Raw genomic sequence first — 26723 nt, forward strand, 5'->3', positions numbered from 1 at the left:
CAATTTGTCCCGTTGTCTGTCCCCTCCGAGTCTCTTTATAGATTGATGTTTGTTAAAGTTCGTTTATATTGAGTACTTGCAGAAATTAATTCTTTCTTTCCTTCTTTCTTTCCAAGAGTCGAGAAAAATTTCAATCTATTTGGCGAAGTATTTTGCTATTTACTCAAAATTTACAGCTTTGGCGGTTGGCTTCTGGCTGGGGGAGGGTTGTGGTAGAGTTGGCTGAGAGGGGGTCCAAGCCGCAATGTTGGAGGAGCGTTGACGGGGTGTCGGGGGGGGGGGGGGGTACCAGAGGGGGTGATGACTGAGGGGGTCAAACTTTTAAGACTACGAACCGCCCTTCACACCGAAACTGTCTCCTCGGAACAGTTCCGGTGAATCGCAGAGTTACGAGAATAGTAAGGCATAAGACTGCTCAGCCACTCTAAGAGAGCTGCGCAGCCACTTATTGCCCTCCGAGCGCTACCTGTTCAGCCCGTTTTTGAGGACGAAAGGCCAGGTCAAGTGGGTCTGTCGAAAAATCGGTTAGGCAAAAAATCGCAAAAATGGCCTTTAGAGAACCGGAAACGACTCGAAGAGTCATCCAATATAAATTCTTTCAATTAACCCAACCTATTATAGAAATATTGAAATACAAACAACTCGATATATAGTTAGAAACAACCAGTTTTGAGTTAGGAAGGGGTTTAGTGGATCGGCTAGAAGGGGGGCGGGGTAGTTAGGATGAGGGACATGTTGGTGCGGGGGTTTCGGGCAGGTATTCTGGGTGGGGTGTAGGCTAGATGCGTAGAAGTGACAGTGACATATGGAATCAGAAGTTCTCGAAATAACTTTTCAACATTAATATTGCCAGGAGTTTCTAATTACTATATATATAATACAAACCAAGCTTCAGCTTTAAATTTCAATGTTCGAAAACAGCAGTCAACGTCTAAAAACGGAGGTAAATGATCGAATAGAAAGAAAAAACTCAAGTCATGAACAAACTTATCTCCGGTAAAAAAAAGCCAGCGGAATATCGGAAAAGGCTCAAAGAGTCTTAAATACATGCCCTAAATAAACATCAAAAAAGCCCGTGTTTTATCTTAAAGAAATGAATACCTTGATGTTTTGATAAAGCAGACGCAATTTTTAGTTTAAGCATGGCTGGGGGAGGGGGTTGTTAGGCGAATTGGAGGGAGCTTTCGTAGGTGAATGCGCGGCAAGTAGGTACTGAGGGTGGTAATATATGTGAGGGGAAGGGTAGGTGGTAGGTTTGTGGGTGGGGGGTAAGTGTGGGGGGACGAATAGGTAGGTGGGGGGAGGAACAGGTAGGTGGGGGTTGGTAGGCAGGTGGGGGTATTTTTTGTAGTATCAAAATGTAGTTGTCTCAAAATGCCCTGTCGACCATAAACTTTGCGAAGAGCGCATAAATATAATGTAGTAGTAACTAAGCAACTGTTAAATTCCAAAGTTTGCAATCAGAAGTCAACGTTCTAAAACAAATGTCAAAGTTCAAATCATAATTTAATTTTGGGGCGCAGTTTAGAAAAAAATTGTTGCAAAAACTGGGATCTGATAGGGGTTCGAAACCTTGGCATCCAGCTTAGCAATCAGACATCTTGACCATGCTACAACGGCAGTGTTACTCAACCGCTAACAATCATTTTTTTATTAGCAACGAACTTCATTTCAGAATAAGAGCCACTGGAATCACTAAAAAGACGTGGAGCTTGAAAAAGTCATTTGCGAAGTCATAGAATGTTCTAGAACCAAAGGGCAAAACTGTCAAGGTAAAATTTTGAGTAAAAAAGACCACGACGTTTACAATAATAGCTTGAAACTTCGTTCGCGAGCAATTAAAAATATTAAAAATTAAACAAACAGACCAACTAATGTCGGATGAATTGCTCTCGAAAGGATTTTAATTCTTTATCGCTCTGAATTGGTTTATATTAGCAACAAACACTTTCAGAAAGCGAGCAGCTTAGATAACTCGATAATGAAGCCAAGCGCGAGAAAGTAACAATGATTTAGAATAAACAAATGAGCAAAAACGGTCAAAGGTTGGAGGTAGGTTGCTGGGTGCTGGGGAGGCATGTGAATTTCAGGGGGGGGGGGCATATGGGGGTGGGGTGGTACGGTAGGTCGGGCGGGGTGTATGCAGGGGGTATATATTTGCCCAGGGGGTAGGTTAGGTAGTTTTATGGGGATTGGTATGTAGGGTAGTAGGAGGGGGAGGTATGCGGGGACAGATGGGGCAGGCAGATGGCATTGATAGGTAGCTGGTTGGTCTGTAGTTTAGATAGGGTGGGACGTAAATGGGATACAAAAATCCTCAGAATGACCTTTCAACCTGAACATTATTATCGGTCCCAAATTATTATACAATTATACATTAAAGCCCAATTTTTGATAACAGAAGTCAGTTTTCTAAAATAGAAGTCAATGATCGAAAACAAAAGTTCAAGACATGAACAAACTTGCTTCAGTTAAAAAAAACCTGTGGAATGCAAATGCTCCTCTTCCGAGTCGAAAAACCTAATACTCCTCTTCGAGTCGTAACGAGCACAGGACTTACATAATTGCTACAAGCTTCGTTGGAGAGCAATTAATAGCAAACTGACTTAAAGAACATCACCATCTGTATATCAGGTTTTCAACAGCAGAGTAAAAAAATTGGAATCGAGATAAATATCAGCTTATTTCTGACGAAGAAAAACTATATCCTGCAAAGATTTACAGTTTGTTGTATTTATCCCAAACTCACAATCAGCATCTCTTTTTTCCATTAAAATACAAACTGCCAATTGGGAAAGGCTACCGAAAGCGAACAAAATAGAAACCAAAAAATAAAAACTTAGCTGGCAGATTGCCAGAAAATAGCCGCAATAGATTCGTAGATCGGCAGTCTAAAAAAAACAGTAAAAAAGAGAGACCAAATTAATTCGTCTTTTCATTGAGGGCTGATCTGTTATATTTTGATTAAAAATCTGTATAAGTTATTGCTGCCTCTATTAGCTGATCTCAAATAACCTTCATTTAGAGTGACAAACACCCATTTGACCTTATCTCTTTGAATCAAAGTAAATAAAAAGTCAATTTCAAAGTGAGGAAGTCATTTTTGAGAGTGAGGTAAGTCAAGTGTGACCAAAAATTTAATCACGCGCATGAACAAAAAACTCGCTCCACTAAGAGCGAAAAATGACGTCACACGTGCAATTCATGTGAAATTGCATGAACGAATGAACAAAAAGTGGCTGTGACGTCATATGGTCGTAACAAAAAGAATGACGAAGAAATAAAAAAAACATAGCAGGACAAGTCCTGACGTAGAATTCAAAGAATTTTCATTGACTAAACAGAAAAACTAGACAAAGAATGGACTATTAGTGAATTGAGAAAACCATTTAAAAAAATCAGATCAAAAAATAAGAAAAAAAACAGAAAATCAATGTCAAAATGCCGCATGTGAACAAAAAAACCACTAGCGAGAAATGAAAATTCAATTCAAACAAAAAACTAGGCATAGAATGAACTGTGAAAAGGATTGGAAAAACCATTTAGAAAAAAATCTGATCCAAAGAATCGAAAAAACAGTAAAAATCAGAGTGAAATTGCCGCATGTGAACAAAAAACCACTACAGAGAAACCGAATTTTTGTTCAAACACCATTTTCTCACTCTACTTTAAAATTAGAGCGAAAAAATTCACGCAGCAAAACCACTCGCTTTTTCGCTCCATTTCCTGTTTCGGCGTGACCAAAATCACTACTCCAATTTTACTTCAAAAATCATGAAAATGTGTGAACAGATCTTAAAAAAAACATAGCCGGAAAAATTCCGGAAACGACTCGAAGTGAAAATCCATTTGAACGCCATCCAACTACTCATCAAACAAAACGTGCCTTCACTAATTTATGATTACCTTGAAACAAAGTCATGAACCAAAAAGTAAAAACAAAAATCAAATCTGTTAAAATATGATAAAAAATCTGATCAAATTTTGTTATAAATTGAGATCCCGATCAAATTTTGTTATAAATTGAGATCCCGAAAAAACTATCTCTGCCAACATAACTTCATCAAAACAACTAGTACTTACAAAAACCACTCATGTGAATTTTGAAAAAAAACACTTTAGGCTAAAATTATGAAAAAAAAGCTCTTAAAAACAACTTTCACTGAAAAACTGGAAAAAGTTACTAAATTTTGTCATATTTCAAAAACATGTATATCCCAAGAAAAATTCCCTTCAGCCAATAGGGTATCCAGATGCTCGCAAAACAATAAGCAAGTCATAACAGGCAGAGAAACTGCAAAAAATTAGGAAAAATAGTTCCAATTTTCGCCATTTTTTGTCATATTTCTCAACAAAAAAATAATTCTTACCCACAAAACTGTAACCAATTGTTATCATAAAATTGCTCAAGTAGAAGGGGTTTCTCCAATGCCCAATTGAGCCAGTAAAACAAAATAATTGTCAAAAAACCGCAAAAATTAGCCCGAAAATCAGCAAAATACATTAAAAACCTCCGAATTATCATAAAATTCATATTAATTTCCAGAAACCTTCAAACCACTACCAAAACCAACCTAAAATTAAAACATACCCGGCAGATTGCCGGAAAATAGCCGCCGTTGATTCCAATAAGCATGATTGGGATTGAACGAATAGAATATATTGAAAAAAAAAGATTTTTGTACAAAAATATTTTTTAAGTCCGATTTATTTTGATGGCGTTTCGTAGTTGAACATACTTCTGTTTCTTAGAGAGAGGCTACAGGGGCTACTATCAACACCAATAAGCATTAGAGGTGGTAACTAAGACTTATAGGAACGACGTTCAAATAGCGGGCATCTAAAATTGGGCTTTATGGGTTTATCCCGTTTCTATTTCTGACTTCAATTTTTTATACCGACTCTGTTCATTTTGAATTGCTTTGCTTAGCAACTGATGTTCAAATTCACTTTTAGCAGAATGGGAGAAGAGAGAAACTAGCCTAGAGAAGTCAAAAAGATTTCACGCAAAATGTCGAAAAAGCGGCAAAATGGTAAAGCGAAAAAAAGTTTGACGAAGTAAAAAAAAAATACGAGCGCAATAATAGCCGGCTGAGAAGATGAGGGCGGCTATTAAACAACATCATAACCAAACCTCTTAACCAAAATAAATGAAAAAAACTGCTTTAAAATGCCGCACGTGAACAAAAAAATTTCGCTCGCTTAGAGAAAATTTTTTCACACATCAATTTCTTGCTCTCTCAAAAACAGCGGTATGAACAAAAACCACTCTCCTTTTGCTCCACTCTTCACTTTTGTTCAGCACCAAAATCACTCCAAATTTTTTCACGCGTTTCATTTCCCGCTTCAAAAATCACTCCAATAAAATTGATTAAAAAAGGACTTCTCCAATACTCCTCTTCGAGTCGTAAAAAGACAGCGCCCCAATACAATTCAAATTCTTTGAATTGTAAAAAACCAAGAGAAGGCCAATAATGGCCCCAGCTATCGCTGTGCGGCTATTAATAAATTGACCAAAAACAAGCAACCTTTTTTTCTCTTTGATCTTTAGGGACCAAAACAACCGGGATCAAACTGATGCTAGTTTGAGCATATTCTGTTGCACACCTGTCAACAAAAATATATTCAGAATAGTCAAGAGGATAAAAGAGATGATAAGAAGAGAGATAAAAGAGAAAATTTTGAAGACTAGAAGCAATGCGGGAACATTCATTGCTGTCTTTACAAAAAATTATGAATAAAACCTTGCTTAGCCGTGCGTAATAAAAACATTGAACATAGTGAAGCTCATTTTGCACCCTAAAACCACAAAGACATATGAAAACACCTTTGAAAATAAAACTTTTATAGTCAAGAGGAGATAAAATTGTCAATCTCCTGCTATTGCTCATCCAATTGCGCAAGTTTCGAGTAGAGGAATTGCGCAAGTTTCGAGTAGAGGAATTGCGCAAGTTTCGAGTAGTAATGCTCATCCCTCCTCCTACCCTATTGCCTATCCAATTGCGCAAGTTTCTGACAAATGGCAAATTCAAAATGTACTAGAAGAGCATCTCAAGAACTATAAAACCCACCACGAAAGTAGACAAAAACTCAAGAACAATCTATTACAAATAAGTTAATAAAGGCTTTTAACGTCCAGCAACCTATATGAATTCAAGCATCATACTTAAAAAAAATTAACAAAAACAGCGTTCAACATTTTTTGACAGAAAAGAGACATTTCTTTCAAATTAATTCTGCTGCTAGAAATTTAAAAATTGATAGCGACCGGTAGTAATAACAGCAAATGCTAAAAAAAAAAGAAATTATTTCTTGGACATGATTGAATATATGCAGCCATTGGATATATTTATCATGACACAAGTGGACTTGCACGGAATCTTGCTGATTCTCTATTGCAGCAATCCCCATATTTAACTCAGAAACATTAACATTTTCAATTTTACTACATTTCAAACATATAATTTACTAGCTCTTGGTTGTTAATAAGGTAAGAATCCTTTAACTTCTGGTATATATTTTTTAATTCATCACGCGTACTTTTTTCTACGTTTCCAGGTAGCAGATTTAATTCCCTGAGCTTATTATACAGTTTAGCAGCACGATATTTGATCGAAAATTTCTCAAGTTTTCTCTTGCAGCAAGGTATATTGAGTAATCTTAGCTCGCATTGCCTCGTATTCCTCCTTTTTTTTTTACTAAATTGAAACATTTCGTTACAATAATTCTCAGAATGAAAATTGCAAATCGATTTAAGAACAAAATTAAGGAGCTCGTAAATATGTAGCTCGTAGACTGAGAGAAATCCATGTTTAAGAAACAAATCGCTGCAACTGTCTGATTTTCGTCGAAAGGATATAAACTTTAACACCTTTTTCTGCAACATAAACAATGGTAGTAAAGAAGAGTAGCTGCAGCAACCATATACAAGAACGCCATATTGAATAATGGTAATCACGTTGCTCGAATAATAGCTTATAAGTTGCAATCTAGGAACAAAATGTCTCATTTTAGATACAATTCCACATTGCTTGCTTAGTTTTTTCTTTACATGCTCAATATGGCTAATAAAGGAAAGCTTTGCATCAATTCTAACACCAAGATACTTGCACATAGAGTGAGTTTGGACAACTTGATCATCAAACAGATATTCACTTGAATCTATTTTGGAACCAGCAACCAGCATTTTCATTAAGATACTCTTTTCAAGGTTAAGTACCAGTTTATTTGATTTCAATCAGTTATTTATCTTCGCAAGTTCGAGACTAATTTCAGCACGGCTGTTTCCTATGGATGTAATATTAGTGTCGTCAGCAAACAGCAGGACATTAAGATTACAATTTTGAGGGAGATTGTTAATATATATTAGAAAGAGTAGAGGTCCCAGAATTGAACCGTGTGGTACCCCACAGTTTGAAATTTCCCAATCAGATGACACATTGTTTAAAAAAACTCTTTGTCTCCTATTTGTTAAATACGATTCAAACCACATTAAGCATTTCCCCCTGATACCATATCTTTCCAGTTTTTTTAGCAGTAGATTATGATTTATAGTATCGAAAGCTTTCTTCAAGTCCAAAAAGAACGAATTAATAGCGTTCTCTTTCCCAGAATGACGAATTTTTTCGGTAAGTTCTACGAGCGCATCAATCGTGCTATGCTTGTCTCGAAAACCGAATTGATACTTTGAGAGAATTCCTAGTTTTTCGAAATAGCCATATACTCTATTAAAAACTACTTTCTCAAAAATTTTACTCCAAATTATGAGTAGTGAAATTGGGTGATAGTTATTTTCCTCCAATTTTGAGCCATCTTTAAATAAAGGAACGATCTTGGCTGTTTTCAGGCTATCTCGAAAAAGGCCTTCGTTGAATGACCGGTTAATCAAATTTGTAATTACATTTAAGGTGGCTGGCATTGAGGCTTTTACAATACTGTTACATACTAGGTCATCTCCCGAGGACGACTTATTTTGTAAGCTTCGGTAAACGGATTCAACTTCACGCTTTGTTGTTGGGAAAAAGAACATGGAGTGAACGCAATTTGGGATATCAACATCATGTGCGGCAGTTAAATGATTGCTAAGTCCTTCACCAACGTTTGCAAAGAATTTATTAAAGACATCTGCATTGTTTTTAATTGATGGGAGCTTATAATTTTGTCTACAAGTGTTCAAAAGCGGGGGATCATTAAACGTTTTGGATTTTCCGTTGATGTCATTCAGAAGTTTGTACGTTCTCCTCGAGTCTGTTTGGCAAGCTTGAGACTTATTTTGATAGTACTGCTTTTTTGATTTTTTGTATTCTTTTTCAAAAGTCAAACGCCACTTTTTAAATTCTTGAAGCTTGGCTTGGTTATGGCAGTCTTTCTTCCACTTTCTATGTGCTTGGTTCCGTTTTGACCTGATTTTAAGCAAAGATTTATTGAGCCATTTTGGCAGCAGATTTTTGGGTGGGAAATTGCAGATTGGGGCAAATCTATCAGTGACTTTAAGAAAAGTTTCATTAAAAACATTGAAAGCTTCTGAGCAAGTTGTAGCACTCAGCAATTTTCCACTACACTCCGATATTTCCACCCGGAGAGTTTCTACGTAGTTTTCTACAGTGCTCGGATTTTTCAGAAAAGCTGTGTTTCGAAACGTAGTTTTACCTTCAGGTTCCAAACAAAGTCCGCATGTTAGAATAATTGGATCGTGGTCTGAAAAAGTTTGATTTTTTAGAATTTCACAGTTTAACAGATTAATATTTTGATACACGAAATGATCGAGACAAGTGGAACTGGTATCCGTTTCCCTGGTTGCTGATTTTGCAAAAATTAACCATTAGATGATATACAATTCAGATAGTTTTTTGACAAAGCATTCTCTTGTAATGTATCAATGTTAAAATCACCACATATGATTAAAGGAAATGAAGGGGATTGGTTGGCTTCTAGAAAAGTATTAAGATTATCAACAAATTTCATTTTGTTTTCCCTAGGTTTGTTATAAATCACCGCAAGATTTAGTTTTGCCCCAGAGAATTCTATTTCAGCAAAGACAGACTCTTCAAAGTTTATTGATTTTTCTTTCAGAACTTTTCTTAATGTATCAATGTTAAAATCACCACATATGATTAAAGGAAATGAAGGGGATTGGTTGGCTTCTAGAAAAGTATTAAGATTATCAACAAATTTCATTTTGTTTTCCCTAGGTTTGTTATAAATCACCGCAAGATTTAGTTTTGCCTCAGAGAATTCTATTTCAGCAAAGACAGACTCTTCAAAGTTTATTGATTTTTCTTTCAGAATTTTGCATGAACTTGTGGTTTGAATCATTACACCACCTCCCCTGGATGTTCTACTCTTCTGGATATGGGATCTAAAACCCGGTAACAGATATTGTTTTATTTCATCATCGTCACACAACCAGGTTTCAGTTAGGCAGATAATGTGAGGCAGCTTATCTAAGCTAAAAATAAGAGATTCAAGATCTAGTAGGTGTTTTTTTAATGATCTTACATTGAGATGAAAAATTATTAAATCTTTCCTTTGCGTGTTAATTTCAGTTTCGTTAATTACCTCTTCTTTCTTTTTACGTTTCACGAAAGGGCTGATTCGTCCGTTCTGTATCTGGATTTTGAGGTGACTTGAAGCACTGTTGGATGTTGTTTAAGAATAATTGAGGAACAAACCACCTTCAAATAAGTTGTTGATTCTGTACATCTTTCCGTCCATCCACCTGTAGTGTATGACCCCATCACGTATGAACGATGACGAGATCCGTTCGTCACCTTTCATTAATTTGAGAAAATTAAGCCTGGGTTTACTTGCATCTTCAAGTATTGTAACATTGTAGAAAGAGGGGCTTCCTTCTAAGGCACGTTTGTTTTTGAGAACTTCGATTTTCTTGATGCGTCTAGTAAATTTTACAATGATTGGTCTGTTTTTGTATCGAGAAGGAAGTCGATGAGCAATTGATATGTCAGTAGCATCAACGTTAACATTTAGGTCAGCTGTTACATCCAAGAACGCTTGCGCTGTTTGAGCATTAGTCTCCGTGTTTCCACTTTCATCGATTGTTTCAGAAAGTCCAAAAACTTTAACATTATCACGACGATTGTACGTTTCTAGAAGCTCTGTTTGAGAGAGCATCTTGAGATCTGTCACAGTGTCCTCCGAGTTGGTGGTTGTTCCAATTTCAGTGATAAACCTCGCAATATTTTCGTCAGTTTTACGGTGGATATCAGTGGTCATCTCTGAGATTTTGGAAGCTATCATTCTCTCGCTGGTCTGTGTCAGCATTGTTTCCAGTTCGGCAATCCTTTCATCTATTACTCTTCGCCACACTGTTTTACTTTCTTCAACGAATTTTTGAAACTTCTCTTCAACTATTTCGTTAATTGTCGTCTTTAAGTCAGTTTTTAGTTTGTCTATGAGGCTAGGAAAAATATCGTTGATTGCTTCTTTGATCCCTTCTTGGATTGTATTTTGTAGCTCTTGCTTCTCTTCTGTTTCTCCTGCTGGACTTAGTGCCAAGAGCGGCCTCTTCTGACTTGGAGTGGGTTTACTTTCTTGTTGAATGCTTGCCAATGGTGTGAGTCCCAAAAACTTCAATTGTGGAACCTCTTTCTGTAGCTCTTCAGATGCATTGTTACTGACACCATTCAGCGGACTGCTGTCTGGATTGGAATCGGACATGATAAAGGAGGAATAAACGGTTTTATTTTGAGAAAAAAAATCGGTTGGAGTTTAGAATTCTGCTGCAAAGTTACTACTTAGTTTTTTTATATATAATTTATAGTTTAACAAAGCTGAAGCTCGATTTCAACAATAAGGTAAAATGAGACTTCTGGATTTTAATTAAGCTTAGTCCTATGAAAAAAAGTCTTTCAACTCAGGTGGCTCCCCGGACTGCCTCAAGCCCGCTGGACTCAGAGACGGCTAGAGATCCTCCCAAGCTGAAAGAAAAGAAAACGTGTACCGTAAGCTTACAAGTATACAACTGGCCTTTGACCAAGAGCTAGTTAACAATAAGACAAAACAATAAATAAAGAGATATTAATTTAAAAATTCCACGATTAATCTTGGCAAGTTTTTTTGGGCTTCTTTTTCTTTTTCTTGTTCTTTTTCGCTTTGTTTTTCCTTGGTCTGCTCTTGCGTTTTCGAGTTTTCGATCTATTTTTCAAGGTCAACTTGTGCAAATTTGCTTTTTCTCGCAGTATGATATTAATAAAATTAAGTTCAATCGAAACGTGAGGATGGACTTCAGCTAGCTGGTTTTCATACCATTTCTGTTTCTGTTTGAATTTCGGTAGCAAATGTCTCCTTTCGTTAATAACTCGCCCAACTTTTAAGTTACACAATTCGTCAAAAATGTCTGGAGTTCCTTTTCTTTGCAAATAAACAAAACCTACTACATTGCAATCAAATCTTTTCAGAGCATGAAATAAATCTTCTTTACTCAAAGCAGTGTTGCTATTTGAGTGGTGAGGTGTGATTGAATTACTAATCACGTCATGCCAAATAACCACATCTGACCTGTGCTGGAGAATACCTCTATCTAACAGTAGTTGAACATTTTTGAGTTTGTCTCGGGAGTTATGATTGAAGCTCAGTGATTTCCTTGCGAAAGCTTGATTTTCCCCAATGCAGCCTGGTGACTTCTGTAGAGCTCTCAATAGACAACTGGCTCCGAGCAAGAGAACCATTTATTGTAACATTCACAAGTATCTGAAAGACAGTCTTGTGATAAACTTAAGAAATAGCAAGGCTATTTAATAAGTTTATCACAACAATTAGGCTAAGTTCTTACAAAATGAATAAGAACTTACAAAATGGCAAATTAAAAACTGAGAAAATGGAAAATACAAAACTGAGAAAATGGCAAATTCAAAACTAAGAAAATGGCAAATTCAAATCCAAAATTCAAAACAAAATGGCAAAAAGAATAAGTTTTGAACAACTCAGCAATGAAACAAATTCTAAAGAAATATCTTCAAAAATCAAAACTGCTAGTTGCAATTTATTCAACTCCTATACAGTTTACCAATAAGAGGTCACACTGATTCTAAATGTGCGGTTTGCCTTGTAAACACAATTCAAAATTAGTCACTAGATTTTTTAAGAAAATTTGTGCAACTAGGAACAGAGGAACAACATTAAAATTTAAAAAAATCTAAGTGTGTTTAAAAAGCTTGGAATATCAGAAAACAAATTAAATTACAGTAGGCAAAAATGAGCCTTCTAAAGTTTTATGGACACATTTGAAATCGAGAAGTGCTTGCTTTAAGCTTTTAATTTGTTAAACCGTAGAACAACAAAAGCTGTGGTTTCTAACTAGTAGTGGGACAGATACTGGTTAAAAAATGTTTTCAAAGTTTTTTGAAAATCAAAAATATCGATACATTTTTGGGAAAAATTTTAGTGCAACAATTGTTACAAGAAAAAATTATCAACATTAGTGGGCTTAAAGTTGAGGCGAACAGAAAAAAATATTCGAAATAGTGTTGATGAATATTTTATTATCTCTAAAGTTACCAACACCCCTGTGCTTTGTGAATAGAGAACTTTCAGAGGAGGTAGCTTTATATCATGATTATGTCTCTTCTCAGCAGCTTCGTTGAATTGTACATTCAACGATGGTCATAAGGCTCACACGATGAACCGATAAAGCCAAAAGTGGGACACTAACTTTTGAAATATTGAGTTAGTGGGGGCACATTGCTCATGCACTGGAGGGCGGAGTTCATGAAACAGGTGTTGCCCAGATTTGACAGCCCACAGAGACCAGGCACATTAGAGTTAGGGGTGAGGGAGGAGTAGGTGCTACTGGATGAGCTGAACAGTTTGGAAGTGGATGATGACGTAGATGCACTTGACGACAGACTATTTGACACTGACGCTTTCTTAGGCCAGCTCCCATCTTCGTTTTGCACCTGAAATTTTACATTCCTAGAGCTGAAAAAGCTATTAATGCTATCTCTTCAGTGCCGGAAAGGGAAACAAATTAAGCAAAGGATACTCCAACATTTCTACAACCTTCTGTCTACTCTGCATTTTGGTGTGCGGTGCAATTGAGGTCATACAAAAAATTTAACTCTGATTAACATTAATTGTTCCGACCCCTCTTGAGGGGGGAGGAACTATATACTCAACTGAGTTTTTTTGTTCAGACAATTTTGGCCGATCGATATAATAACCGTACAGAGTTGTGAGTGGCATCATTAGAAAGCCTGTCCAGCGTAGAATATGGAAATAAAAATTTTTTTCAATTATCGAGGTTTAAAATTTTGTGAATATTAGACGTAATTCAGCTGTTTTTATTCTCATTTTTGACCAAATTTTCGTCAATTCCGACCAAATTTTCGTCAATTTGGTTAAAATGTTAAAATTGTTAGCTGTAGTGTTATTGATTTTATCTATAAAGATAATGGATCATAGCTGAATTGTTCGATATGAGTTTTTAGGCTCGAATTTATGCTAAATTCTTTTTTTAAAAAAATCAGACTTTCGTCGAAAAAATGGCTTTTTTTAGCACAATTGCTTTGGATTCGCTGAAGTAGACACCTTAAAACCGCGGCCATATTCTTCTGAGGCTCAAAAAAGAGCTAGTTGTACTCCCGCTTGCTTTAAGAGTCTTCTGGAATTATAACTGTGCCGTTTTTTTTGCAAATTTAAACTCGATAGTTATACAAAATGCATTAGTTTTGACAAATTGAAAAATTTTGTACAGAATTGATCTACTTCGCACACATTCAACAATTTAGCGGTTTGTTAGATGCGCAGCAAAATCTGGGTTGATGTTTATCTCACCATGGATCTTTATAAAATTCTTTTATATTTTAATAGGGCACGACCACTTTTCAAAATATTTCCGCTATGTAAATGTTTTTTATGTAAATTACGGACAAGAATTTCAAATAAGGTCACAAATAATAACAGATACCATTTACAATAAACGAGACCCATCGAGATTGTATTATGGTTTCAGAATTAAGCTCATGGTTTTTATGGCTCTGACCAACTGTTTTCGTAAATTTTTTATGGACTTCTTGCGTTTTGGTTTCATTTCTAATACCTTTTGTAGCACAATAACCTAGTGTCCCCAATCAATTATCCAGTTAGCTATTAGAAGGTATAAAAGAACCTAGACATTTTTTTAGTTGTTATCTAATGTCTATTATGACTTTGAATACATTTGTTTTGAGAAAATACCGGTGAATTTTTGAACTTTGCAACTACTTTATTTTATTTCTCTAAACTTCAGGCGCAGTCTCAGTAAAAATAGGTGGAAACCGACCTCCTGTGATTTATAACTTAATGTTGGTAACTGTTTTATATTCAACTAAAGGTTTCTTTATTTTGGCACTACCCGTCTTTAAATTTTCTTTTATTTTTGATATAATTGCATATTTTATGAGTTCATTTTTTTCCTTGTCGAGTTACCACATTATAGACAAGTAAAATTAAAAGAAGGCATTGCAGGGGAAATGCACAACGTTGGGAAAAGGCGTATCTGGATATGTTAATTGTTTTTGTTGGATACTTTATGCTTATTGGGGTGGGACACAGTTATCTCGCAAAACTTTATGGTTTTTTTTATTTTGCACACTTTGTTTTTCTTTTTGTTCTTGGACGGCATATACCCGATAACGACAGATCCTACTTGCATCCCAAGACGAATAAATATTTCAGTTTATAGCTGTTTGTATGAATGACTTTCAAATTAAATTAAAAAAAAAAACTTTTTTCATCTGTCTCCTTTTTGCTTTTGTTTTCGTCACCATGTAACTCAATCTCACTCATAAGAAGTCTCAATTGCTTTAGTTGATTCAAACGTTTCTTTCGCACTTCGTTATACGTTCTGACTGATTGCTGCGACCATTTAGTGTTATAGAAAGTTTTCGAGATTTCTATACTGTTCAGTTCTTGGGTTTATTTTTGTTGTCATATCAAGTAGTCATTTTATAAGGAAGACTCAATGATGTTAAGATGAAGGTAAAGTTATGATTAACAGTTCTTGCAGGTAACATCTTATAATTATAGTGCCTTGAACGGTGTCATGCAGAATTGTTTGAAGTTTTGGCTTCGTTATGTATTTGTTTTTGTGGGCTCCTGGCTTAGTCTCATTATTAACAGGCCCAATTGGCTTCCTGAGGTGTTGAAACTTAATCCATTACCTTTAGTTGTAATGCTACGTCTGTTATGACTTGAAAATATTTGTATTCAAAAATAAATTTCGGTTTTTGAGCTTCGTCTTTTTTAAATAGTTTTTCGGTCGATATGTAGCTCAGTCTATGTAAACATAGGTCACAACCCGCTTCCAGTGAGCTACAATTTAATCTTTACAACAGTTTTCGCTTCAAACATTTAATTCTCGGCTTTGTTACTACTGTTACTACGAGATTTCAAAAAATATTAGATTTTTATATAATTACATTTCAAAGCATTTTTGGATTCTTTTTAAAATAAGACAATAAACGTTGAACCCACTGTCTGAAATTTTTCGCATATTGGATAATGAATTGTCTCAATTGCTTCTATGTAGATATAAATGAACATTTGAGTGATTTCAGTTGATGTCTAATGACATTAATAACTATGAAAATAATCGTTTTCAAAAATGGTAAAGTATTTTTGAACTTCGCACCTATTGGAGCTTTTTTGTCAACCTGTTAAGCAGTCGCACGGGGGACAGATCCCATATCTTTTCTAAAGAGTAATTGCTTAAATTGTTTTGTTCTGGTTTTTATCTGATGCGAGCTTGATTTTGATTTTTATTATAGACATCGAGTTTTGGTCGAAAATAATATTTGTTGTTTGATTTATATTATTGTCCTTTCTAGCAGTCCTATTATCAACAACGTTCATCGGCCCTCTAGCGTGGCCTTATCGTATTTCATGGGTTGTTTATTGAACGATGCGTATTTTTTGAAAGTTTTCCATCTCTATCATTAGTAGCCAATTAAGTCAAATGTGGATGAGCGGGGTCGGAACATTATGTGTTTACGCACATTAACGAGCTCCTTGTTAACACCTATACATTTTGTTCATCCCAGCCCAACAGGTTGATCTTACACATAAGCGGCAGACAGCTGCCAGATGAAATCAATTTGAATCACTAAAAAAAATTGACAAGTCATGCGCGATAAATTCAATGAACAGAAATCCAACATGTCTCATGAGAAATACACATAGGACATTAATAATTTCTACGAGCATTGGTCGACTGCAATTAATAATGATGCCATAATAATTACATCACCTTAAGAGTCAATTGACTCATGGAGTAAACATGACAAAAAGTACAGGTACGAGTCCAAACGCTGAGGCATACCACAGCGAGACACATCCGCTATATAAACAGACAGCTTAAGAAGCCCTTAATGCCCTCCGGGCGTTACCTGTTTATCCCTTTTTTGAGCACGAAAAGTCAAAAGCGTCAGACGAAAAATCGGTCAAGCAAAAAAATTGCATAAAAAGACCACAGGACTAATATAATTGAGAGCATTTAATTACAAATAGTAACAGTTAAGTATTGATCTTTCTCTAACCTCAATTGTGATCTGCTGGTTTGAAAATAATCCTTCGTCTTGTAGAGTAGCGGACATTTTGGATATCTCGTGCATCTCTGAGCCAAAGTTACCGTACAATCTCACGTTTTTTGCGTCCTCAATTCCATATATGAACTTTAACTTTTGTGTGAGCTGATCTGAAACACGAGCATAAAATGCGCGCGTAAATGAAGTGACATTTGTCGCGTGAAGAGCAAAATAGCTCGTGATTTCTTTTAATTCGCAACTATAGCATCGAAGATAATGGGGGGGGGGGAAACTCCCAACTTGAGAATATTTTAGACGCAAAATATGAAGCCATGTAATTGTTGACACAGTAGTCTTTATTGTATCATTGAGATCATCTCTTTCAACAAGAGCTAGATATCTAGAACAAATACACTAGATCCCAGAATGATTAAGATTAAATGCTCTTGCATACGACTTACCAATTGTGTTAGATTTGCTCATTTTCAACTTTTTGCCGAATCTATGATCCGGATACTTGTAGATGTGCAGTTCCAAGTAGTAGACCTCAATCTTGACAAACTTGATGTAGCAACCCTCTTCAATGACAAACCTCCTAACTTCCCCAAAAGGTGCACCCGGGTCAGCTTCCAACTCCGCGTGTAACTTTTCGATTCTTGCTTCTATGTCACTTGCAGTCGTATCCTCGATCAGTTCTGCTGCTTTGGGAGAACGAGGGACAACTCCGTACCAGGACAACAGAAGTTTCCAACAGTCTTCGGGCACCAGTTCGAAGTCGACGTTTTCCAGAAGGCTGCTTTTCACTCCTCTACCATCTAAATCACCACTTCAGCTCACAACAATTAACTTCGTCAGCAGAAAAATTAATTTCTAAATTTGGAGGTACTGGAGACAATAACTATTAGTTAACGTACAAGACAAGACTGAATCAAAATAAGAAGGCAAACTATGAGATCAATAAGTGATTATTTTTTTCAGTCTGCTCAAAAAGGGAAGACTTGAGTTGAATAAAAATAACCTCAGCTAAAGCGTAATTATCATTTGTAGCAACCCGAAACGCTATCGATAAAGAAACGCAGTAATTAATAGGTGAAGTTTGAAGTTCCTCTCATTCTTTCCGGTTAAATCAGCGCTAATGAACAATGCAAATAAACTCACAACAACCAAACCACTTTCTTTAATGTCAATATTTCGGTAAACAACACAGATAAAGCGTGAGCGGGGTGCGTTGGTGTTAGTTGCACTTGTATTTGACGCAATTTGCGAAATTTAATCCACTTCGTCTATAGTCATAAGATTTAGACTTGAATTTGGGTGACTAAGGACAATGGAAAATTAAGGAACATACCCTGGAAATTATAACATGGTTCAATCTCCTTAACCCACCACACCGCCAGGAAAAAGCGAACAGACCAATCCTAACCAACCGCAGAGTGTTTGTTCAGGCCGGCGGCCCTTTCTTTCCCAAATAAGTTCTATTGTTGTTTCAGTTCACAGCAACAACGCTTGCTTCCTTGTTCCAAAATTTGAGGCTATTTCAAAGGGAACGTACGAGGAAAGTTGTCAAATAATTTAAAAGTATGATTTAAGAATCCTTGTAACAGCACAAATACATTTTTAACAAAGAATTGCAGCTTTATAATACACTAGTGCTTTTATAATTGAACTAAATTGGAATAAATAGGACAAGGGGAGGGATATAAATTTGCTAGTGCCTGGATTCAAGTTAATAATCAGGAGCTAGATTACAGGTGAGAAAGAATTATCACAACATTCTAAACAACTTGTTTGTTCATCCCGTAAGATGCTTTCAGCAAGAGACGTTCAAGCATTGAAAACTTTATCGACGCCAGATTAACAAAATTTCCCGGAGTTGATTCACTTTCTCCGCAGAACCATCGTAAATTTATTACTCTGTTAATTTATATATTCAGATCTTTGCATCTAATAACATCCCCTTGTTCTTCTTTAATTTCTTCAATGATCTATCAGTAGATGTATAATAATTACGCCGGTAAATTGATATTTTTGAAACACATTTATGCATAAAAAGCGTAATTAGTTCAAGCCAAATTCCGTGGAAACAAAACAAAGCATTAATGAACTAACATAGATGCAAACGAGTAAAAAGTTATTGTACATATACACAACGGACGAAATAATGTGTCATTCATAAAGATTTCTCACCTTAAGTTTGGTTAATCGCCGAATAAAGCCCCAATCATTTTTTATTTTTAAGATACGCATTATTGCCCAGCCCAAAAATTTTTCAATCGCCTTATTTTGTTTTTAGCAGTTGCAAAAGTAAATGCAACCTCCGTCATTTGAGACAAAAGCCCGCAAAGTTTCTCCTTTAAAAGTGCCCGTAGCGAATTCGCGGCTTTCAAGCAACACTGGGATGTGAGGCAGGGATTGCAAAAATTGCTTACCACGACCTTAAAAACATCTAACAATAACGTTAAACAGTAAATGAGATCAAGATTATTTCGTATTACTTCCGATTACACGAGCTGAATTTATGAAAATGAACTGATATCTCTCAAGTAAGAGCTAAAGATATTTTGAAGAGTAACTAACCATAATACACGATATCAGTATTATTAATTGGTCCTGGGTGTGTACGCTTGTACAAGGTAGCACTCGTTTCATCCTCGTAAGAGTCGCAGTACTTTTTAAACGCCCGCATCCAGGTACAACTCACGAGGTACCATTTCTCTCCCAACTTCATTGTCCTCCTGCAGAGGTCATCAATCTGTGTCTTCTGTTCAGGCGGCGAGGGAATTACAACATCCCCCTCCTCTTCTTTATCTATAATTTTGGTTACGTTGTTATTGTTGTTGTTATTGATACTTTTGAACTTTTCTTTCTCAGGTGATGCGTCCACTCCGTTGGTGTATGAGTTCATGTCAACATCATTCACGTCACCGACATTGTTGTTAGAGATAGGAGCAGAAGTGTTCTCAACCATTATCAACCTGAAATCAAATTTCGTTATCGCGCTCAACCGTCAAAATTATTTCTTGAACTCCACAAAATAAAACAGCTCTCTGAAACAGTTGTGATAGATTGCCAGAAAATAGCAGCTACGTAGATCAGTAGTCTAAAAAATCCATCGAGCACTATGACCCACAAAAAAATTACATTTTCAAGTTTCGTGGTGACCTCCTAACTTGGCTTAAAACAACTTGCGTAACTTACAGATTGATTCCTGAATCTACCCTCAAATAACTTCCAATTAGAGGAAGCTATTGTGATTGCACATTAAATACTCCCATTAAAACAAACCAACCAACGCCGAATGAAATGTTCAATGTTCTCGAACGAAATTCTCTTTTCGTTATGAGTGTAGAAAAACCTACTGGGGACAGATTCGATCCTCCTGCGTCCGAGACTGAAGCAATTACCACTCGGCTATCAGACCCTTTTGCCCTCGCAGTTAAAAATTGGTTTTATTTTTACAACACTTAATTTCTCATTAAGAGCAACTTAAATTTAGCGCCAGCCAAAAATCAAGAATTCAGTGAAATTGAAAGAATGTTCTAGAATAAAACGGCCAAGAAGAAATTTTGCATACAAAAGACACGCGTTTACAATAGTTACTTCAAACTTCGTTCGAGAGCAATTATTGTAAACACGTGTGTCTTTTGTTTATGCAAAATTTCTGCTTGATCCTTTTCTTCTAGAACATCCTTTAGATTTCACAGAGTTATTTTGAGATAAAGAGAAGCAGTGTGATTTAAAAAATTACAAGGAGGCTCGGTAATGTGCGTACGCACATAATGTTCCGACTCCGCTCATCCACATTCTTGATTTAATTGGCTACCAAATGATGAACAGATAGAAAAATTTCACAAAAATACATATCGTTCAATAAACCATTAATGGAATACAATAAGACCACGCCAGAGGGCCGTTAAAACTTGTTCTTAATAGGACTACTGGAAAAGACAATAATAAAAATCAAATAAAAAACAAAAATTACGACCAAAACTCGATGTCTCTACTTTAAAAAAATCATAACAAAATCAACCTTGCATCAGATAAAACCTAAAAAGAAAATTAATCTATACTTCATTAGAAAAAATATGGGACCTGTTCTCAATGCGACTGGGCAACGGGTCGGCAAAAAAGCAAAAAAGTGCCAAGTTCATAAATACGTTTCTATTTTTGAAAACAATTGATTTCAAAAATTGATTCATATCATTCGATATTAACCCAAATCACTAAAAACTAAATTTATGTCTCCATAAAAAGCAACTGAGACTTGTCATTATCCAGTGTACGTCATAGTACTACAAAAAGAAGGACAAATACCGGCAATATTAAGGTTTACACAAAATGGCAGTGAAGCCGTTAAAACCATAAGATTGTCACTGAGAGCAATAAAAATTTTCCATTGCCCGAAATTTCTAAGCCAATGTGACATACCATTAACGTTATATTTTAACAAGAAAACAAAAGATCTTTTAAGTGTACAAATATACAAAAATCTCAAACATGTTATGAAATTTCGTATTAACAGTAGTAACAAAGCCGAGAAACAATTGGTTGAAACTATAACCGTAATCAATTAAATTACTAGAAACGGGTTTTCACCTGTCTTTACAGAGACTAAGCTGCAAATCCGCCAACAACAAATAAAAAAAATGGCGAAGCTCAAACATTCAATTATGCTTCTGAAAACCAGTTTTTTCATGAGCAACCACAGACATAAGATTTCAACAAAAAGAGCAGTTACGATGCAACACCTCAGAAAGCCAATTGGGCCTGTCATTAATGAGACCAAGCGAGACTACAAAATAACAAATACAGGCAGAAGCCGAAACTTCAAACAATTTTACGACACCACAGTGTTCAAGGCACTATGTTTATCAGATCTTATCTGCGAGAGATAGAAATAACTACATAGAAATGACAAGAAAAAGTAAACCAAAAACTGAAAAGATTAGAAATCTCAAAATTTAATTTATGAAACTAAACGGTCCAAGCAATCAGTCAAAACATATAACCAGACGAGAAAATAATTATTGAATCATCAAAAGTAATTGAGACTTCTTATTAGAGAGATCGAGTTGATGGTGACGAAAATCAAATCAAAATGGAAAATTGAAAAAACAGGTCATTAAAAGAAAAAGCTAGATACTGAGAGGTTTAAATAGGTTGTTATACGTCCAGGGGAAGCAACTGAGATCTATCATGCATATGCCGTACAACAATTAAAAGGAACAAACATACGCAAAATTTTTTTAAAAAAAATCATTAATTTTTGCTAGAGAACTGTGTCTCAGCCCAAAAGTGCAAATATTAAACAAAAACAATTGACATACTCAGATGCGCCTTTTTTCACTTTCCCAACTATGTTTTCCTTCAAGTGGACCTGTCAATAATGTGATAATTCGACAACGAAACAAAACGAACTCCTAAAATCTGCGAATAAGCTCAAAAAAAAAGAAAAACTCGTAGTCTCAAAACCAAAAATCCATCAGTTAAATAAAAAACCGTTACACACAATAATTTAGTAGCCACCAAGAAATGGGTCTTTGCTTGTTTTTACTAAGACTATGCCCGAAGCTGAGAGATAGAGAAAAATAGTAGCAAAGTTCAAAAGTTCGCCGACATTTTCTTAAAACAAAAACATTTAAAGTCATAAGAGACATTAGGTAGCAACTGAAAGCATTGTCTGGTTCGCATATAACTCCTAGTAACCCATTTGGATCTTTGGTTGGGGTGACTAAGTCGGACTACAAAAAGTTCAAAAAATGAATGCACAACATAAGAAATCCACAAAATCTTACAAAACAATTGGTCAAAGACAAGAAAACCACGAGTTTTACTCTGAGACCATTATATATGGTCGTTGAGCCCTATTTTCTGTAAATAGTATCTGTTAAAAAACCCTGATTTGCAATTCTTGTCAGTAATATGCATAAAAAATTAAATGCGGAAATGATTATTTTAAAAAGGCGGCGCTCCATTAAAATCAAACGTGAAGATCCATGTTGAGATCAATATCAGCCCTGAAAACGGAAACACTCAGCTCTTCGAGTGGTCGCGAAACTGATCAATTTTTAGACAAAAATTTTCAGTATATCAAAAATAAATAGTGCATTTCGTTTAATTATCGAGATTAAATTTGCGAAAATCTGACAAAACTATAATTTCAGAAGACTCTTATAGCCAGCGGGATTGCAGCTAGCTCTCTTTTTAAGCTTACGAGTTATATGATTGGAATTTTAAGGTGTTTACTTCCAGCAAATTCAGAGAAAGTTGGCTAAAAAGCATATTTGGTCCCATTTTTTGACAAAAAATGTCTGAATTTTGAAAAATTTAGCCTAAATTTTAGCCAAAAAGCTCAGCACGATCAATTCAGCAACCCCCCTCTATTTTTTGAGATAAGATCACTAACACTACCCTCAACAATTTTAACATATTTTAGCAAAAATAACGAAAATTTGCTCAATATGAAAATGTGAATAAAAAACAAGGGAATATCGTCTACTATTCACAAAATTTTAGACATCGATAACTCCCTATAAAAACTGAAAACCAAAAAAATCTTAAATTCGATATTCTACGCTGGACTGGCTTTCTAATAATACCACTCACAACTCTCTACGATGATTATATCGATCGGCCAAAATTGTCTGAACAAAAAAAAACATTTCAGTATATAGTTCCCCCCACTAAAAGTGGGGTCGGAACAAAAAATGACACTGTTCCGTCAATGCACATTTTGGAGTCAGAAAAACAGAAAACCGAAATGCCTCTTCGATTCACGAAAACATGAAATCCCAACAACTCTTCGAGTCAAAAATTATTAATTTGCCAATGAAAGCGCCACAAATTTTGTTTTGCGGCGCCCACGAACAAACAACTCGGCTTTAATTTTTTTTGAACTATTCCTGAATTAGAAACAACTTGAAATTATTTTAAAAGATTCGGAGAAATTTAAAGCTGAGAAAAAAAACATTTTCTCGAACAAAAACTAAACATTTCTATGTTCCAGCTTCTTTTGTCTTTAGTAAGGCATAAAAGCATATGTCTGAAAAATCTGGCCAACCCTAATCCAGATTTCAGTCTGCAATAGAAATTGAGGAAATACTGCTCGCTCAAAAACGAAATCCTACAATTAAAAGCAGCTGTCAAAAGTACGTCTAATAGGTCATTTTGTTGTTAGATGCGATCAATCAACTAAGAGAAATTAACTATAAGAATCATCTGAGCAATCTCCAAAAAGATCATTATCAAGCATCCTTGTTATCAAATGTATTTAAAATTGTCCAAAACGCAAGCAATTTTGACTTTGCAATGTATTAGTTCAGGAAAAACTTCACATTAATGGAAAAATTGAAGACTGGCTTCACTTTCTTTCCGAAAAAAAGACGTTATGCTGCGTTTATAACAATGACCCATATTTCCAACTAACATTTACCTATACTATCACAAATACTGTTATCTAAAAGTCATTTACATCAAAATTTATACATAGCAATTCAGAGGCGACCCCTCAGATCTCACAACTTTTCAGATTCTATGCTGATTATAGCTCTGACAAGTGAAAAGAGTATTTGGCAAAAAATATATTATCAACTAACTAATAGAAATTTATTATCGGCATGCTTAGCACGAGGGCGTTTCGGCGACGTCATAGAAATCCAGCATCTTCAAAATATCATCAATAGTTGGATGGCTGGGTTTAGCTGGATGCAGTTCATTAGGCACAGTTGGGTAAAATGAAACCGGGTTTTTGATTGCCCTCAATTGCTGATTATGCATTTCCGACACCGGACTCATGAAAGAATCACGACCATATAACTGATGTGAGTTAATATTCGTCGAGACATGCGACAATGAATACTGCTCACTACCAGGGTGTATGCTACCGTGCGAGGTATTATTAGTATTCCTCACCGCCGCCAGATTCCAAACTTGTATCGTTCCATTTTTGTGACCCGTGAATACATACTGCGTAGGGTTACCCACCCTTCTCCATTCTTCAGTGATTGAGAAACAAGTGATGGGACTGCAGTCAACTGAGCCAATTCTGTGAATACATTCACCCGTTAGAGCAGATATAACATACATTTCTGTAGCACCTGGTGTGATTTTCTGAAGGTACCAAGCTTGTGATTCGGACAGCAAATGCGGTCCAATAGGATTGGCAGCCATGTAAGCGTGACTTGACAAACTAGGTTCCAAATGTAGCATTTTGAAGCTTGCAAGGGGCATCGGCAGTGGATTTTTGGACAACAGACCTCTAAATCTGCTGACTTGCCAGCATCTTACATGATTAAAATCTGCGCAGTTTGAAACTAAATGGTTTTCTGAAAGTAAAATTTTTGTGACTGGTGATCTGTGTACGGTGAAACTGAACAAAAGTTGAGGGCCTTGTCCAATGGTTTCGGCATGTTCGGATATTAGCTTCACTCGCCCGCTTGATGTTCCATAAGCGATTTCAAAGTAAAACTGATTTTCCATCGGTCCCAAGTCAATAACACTGTTATTTGATGAAAATCTAACATTGAGAGCTGTTATTGCATCATTTTCGTGATCGTGGAACAGATCTGTTAATATGATTTTGTTATCTTCAAGTCGAACGGGCAAGGTTTCAGCATTGAAATAACGAATCAATCCATTTTTGTGCCCGAAAAACATCATAGGGCCACATGCGTCATAGCTTGAAATAGGTTCTACCTTCTGCTGCTGAAAATCTCTTGAGTAATGCCACACTGCAAAGTTCCCATCATTGTTAAGAGCAATGATTTGTCGTCTTCCTGCGAATACCAACGCATCAACGTCTGGAAAGAGTTCAAACTTTCCTACAAATTGAACAGGTGATGATTGAACACTGTCTAAATCCACAAATTGCTTCCAAATTAAAAGTTCCCACTTGTCACTTACACATGCAATTATCAATTGCTCCGACCGTTCTTCACGCGAGGATTGTTTCAAACTTTTCAGCGCCAGAAACGCTGGCCGACCTTCCGTTACTGGTTGAAACCAGGTTGAAAAATTATTAGGACAAGCTTCACCGCTGAATTGCCGAGTTGCATAACAAGAAACTCCAGTCTCGTACGCAACCGCTATCCATTTATCCGTGGCACAAATTGCTATAACCTCTTCCGACCGACGTTGGTTCGATTCCGAATCAGAAACTGTATTTTCGGATGAGGCATCTGAATCTGTTAATGCAGGTATAAAACCACAAAAGGCTAAATTCCCACAAGATGAAGCTTTTAGTTTCTTGCACACTTTTAATCGATCAATTAATGGCTGTACACCGTAGAAATCTGCCTCGTTCAGCATATCGTCAATGTCTACGCCTCCAAGACGAATTCTTTTGGTTCTCAAAAACGCCAAAATTTTCTCAAACAGAAGTGGGCACCGATCAATAAAGAAAGCCCCGGTTTCGTCACGTGTTGACGGTAGCACCTCTGAAATAATTCTTGACAGAAAACTGTCTGTTGAAGTATTGCTCAACGTCTGCGCAGACGTGACGAATAGTTTTCCACCAACATTCAGTCTCACTATCCGCTGCCCCTCTATGTCTGCGTGAGATAACCGACTGGTCTGTGTTTCGACGGTCTTTGTTTCTTTGGCACCTGACATTTTCCAGCTTCTGTGCTACATGGATCTGAAACACGCTGATTAATTGTTTTAACATCAGAACTGAATGTTTGCTTGCCTTCTACAAAATCGGACAGATGATAGAAGACCGTTAAAGATTACGCTCGGTCACTTTTTTAATACAGCAACGAAAATATAGGCAAGAGTTGCAGTTCCGATCTTTCGTTGAGCGGATGCAGTTTCGGTCGTGAGAAACTGTCTGGACTGTTTCAACAACCAAAATACAATCAATGCTTGGTCTTTACGCAAATTTTCTACCTTTAATTTGGTGAGGCAATACTGAATATAATTCTATAGAAAAATTGTAATTTATATACACAAAGAAGATTTAGAAAGGGTTATTTTCAATAAAACTTCAGCATTTTTCCTATTTTTACTTTCAGTAAAAACTGCACTCAATCAGAGAATAAATGGCTCGGTACATAACAATAAATGCATGTCCCTCTCCTTGCTAAGTTCAGAGAATTTGATTTTACATGTAAAAAATGAACTAAAAAGATACGATGAAATACAAAGATACTACCGCAAAACGAAAAACATTGAAACTTTATATAAAAATATCTAATTTAACAATAA

The 26723-nt window shown here is 36.0% G+C and overlaps 2 protein-coding genes across 2 annotated transcripts in view; both read right to left on the reverse strand.

Annotated features, from left to right (window-relative positions):
* LOC142342724 (ubiquitin carboxyl-terminal hydrolase 15-like) overlaps positions 1 to 19491 on the reverse strand; it is a 79080-nt gene extending 59589 nt beyond the window's left edge. The window contains exons 1-4 of the mRNA XM_075394245.1: positions 19098 to 19491; positions 16982 to 17335; positions 16533 to 16690; positions 12671 to 12914 (exon numbers count right to left, since the gene is read on the reverse strand). Coding sequence (XP_075250360.1) covers positions 12671 to 12914; positions 16533 to 16690; positions 16982 to 17335; positions 19098 to 19488 — 1147 coding nt within the window. The 5' untranslated portion in view covers positions 19489 to 19491. The remainder of the gene's footprint in view (positions 1 to 12670; positions 12915 to 16532; positions 16691 to 16981; positions 17336 to 19097) is intronic.
* Positions 19492 to 24085: 4594 nt separating this feature from the next.
* Positions 24086 to 26192, reverse strand: LOC142342726 (BTB/POZ domain-containing protein KCTD3-like). Its single transcript, XM_075394247.1, has one exon. The coding sequence runs from the start codon at positions 26127 to 26129 to the stop codon at positions 24141 to 24143; it is 1989 nt and encodes a 662-aa protein (XP_075250362.1). The 5' UTR covers positions 26130 to 26192; the 3' UTR covers positions 24086 to 24140.
* Between the last annotated feature and the right edge of the window lie 531 nt (positions 26193 to 26723).

This window comes from Convolutriloba macropyga, chromosome 7 (assembly GCF_964194025.1).
Source record: "Convolutriloba macropyga chromosome 7, txConMacr16.3, whole genome shotgun sequence".
NCBI classification, from domain to species: domain Eukaryota; kingdom Metazoa; phylum Xenacoelomorpha; order Acoela; family Convolutidae; genus Convolutriloba; species Convolutriloba macropyga.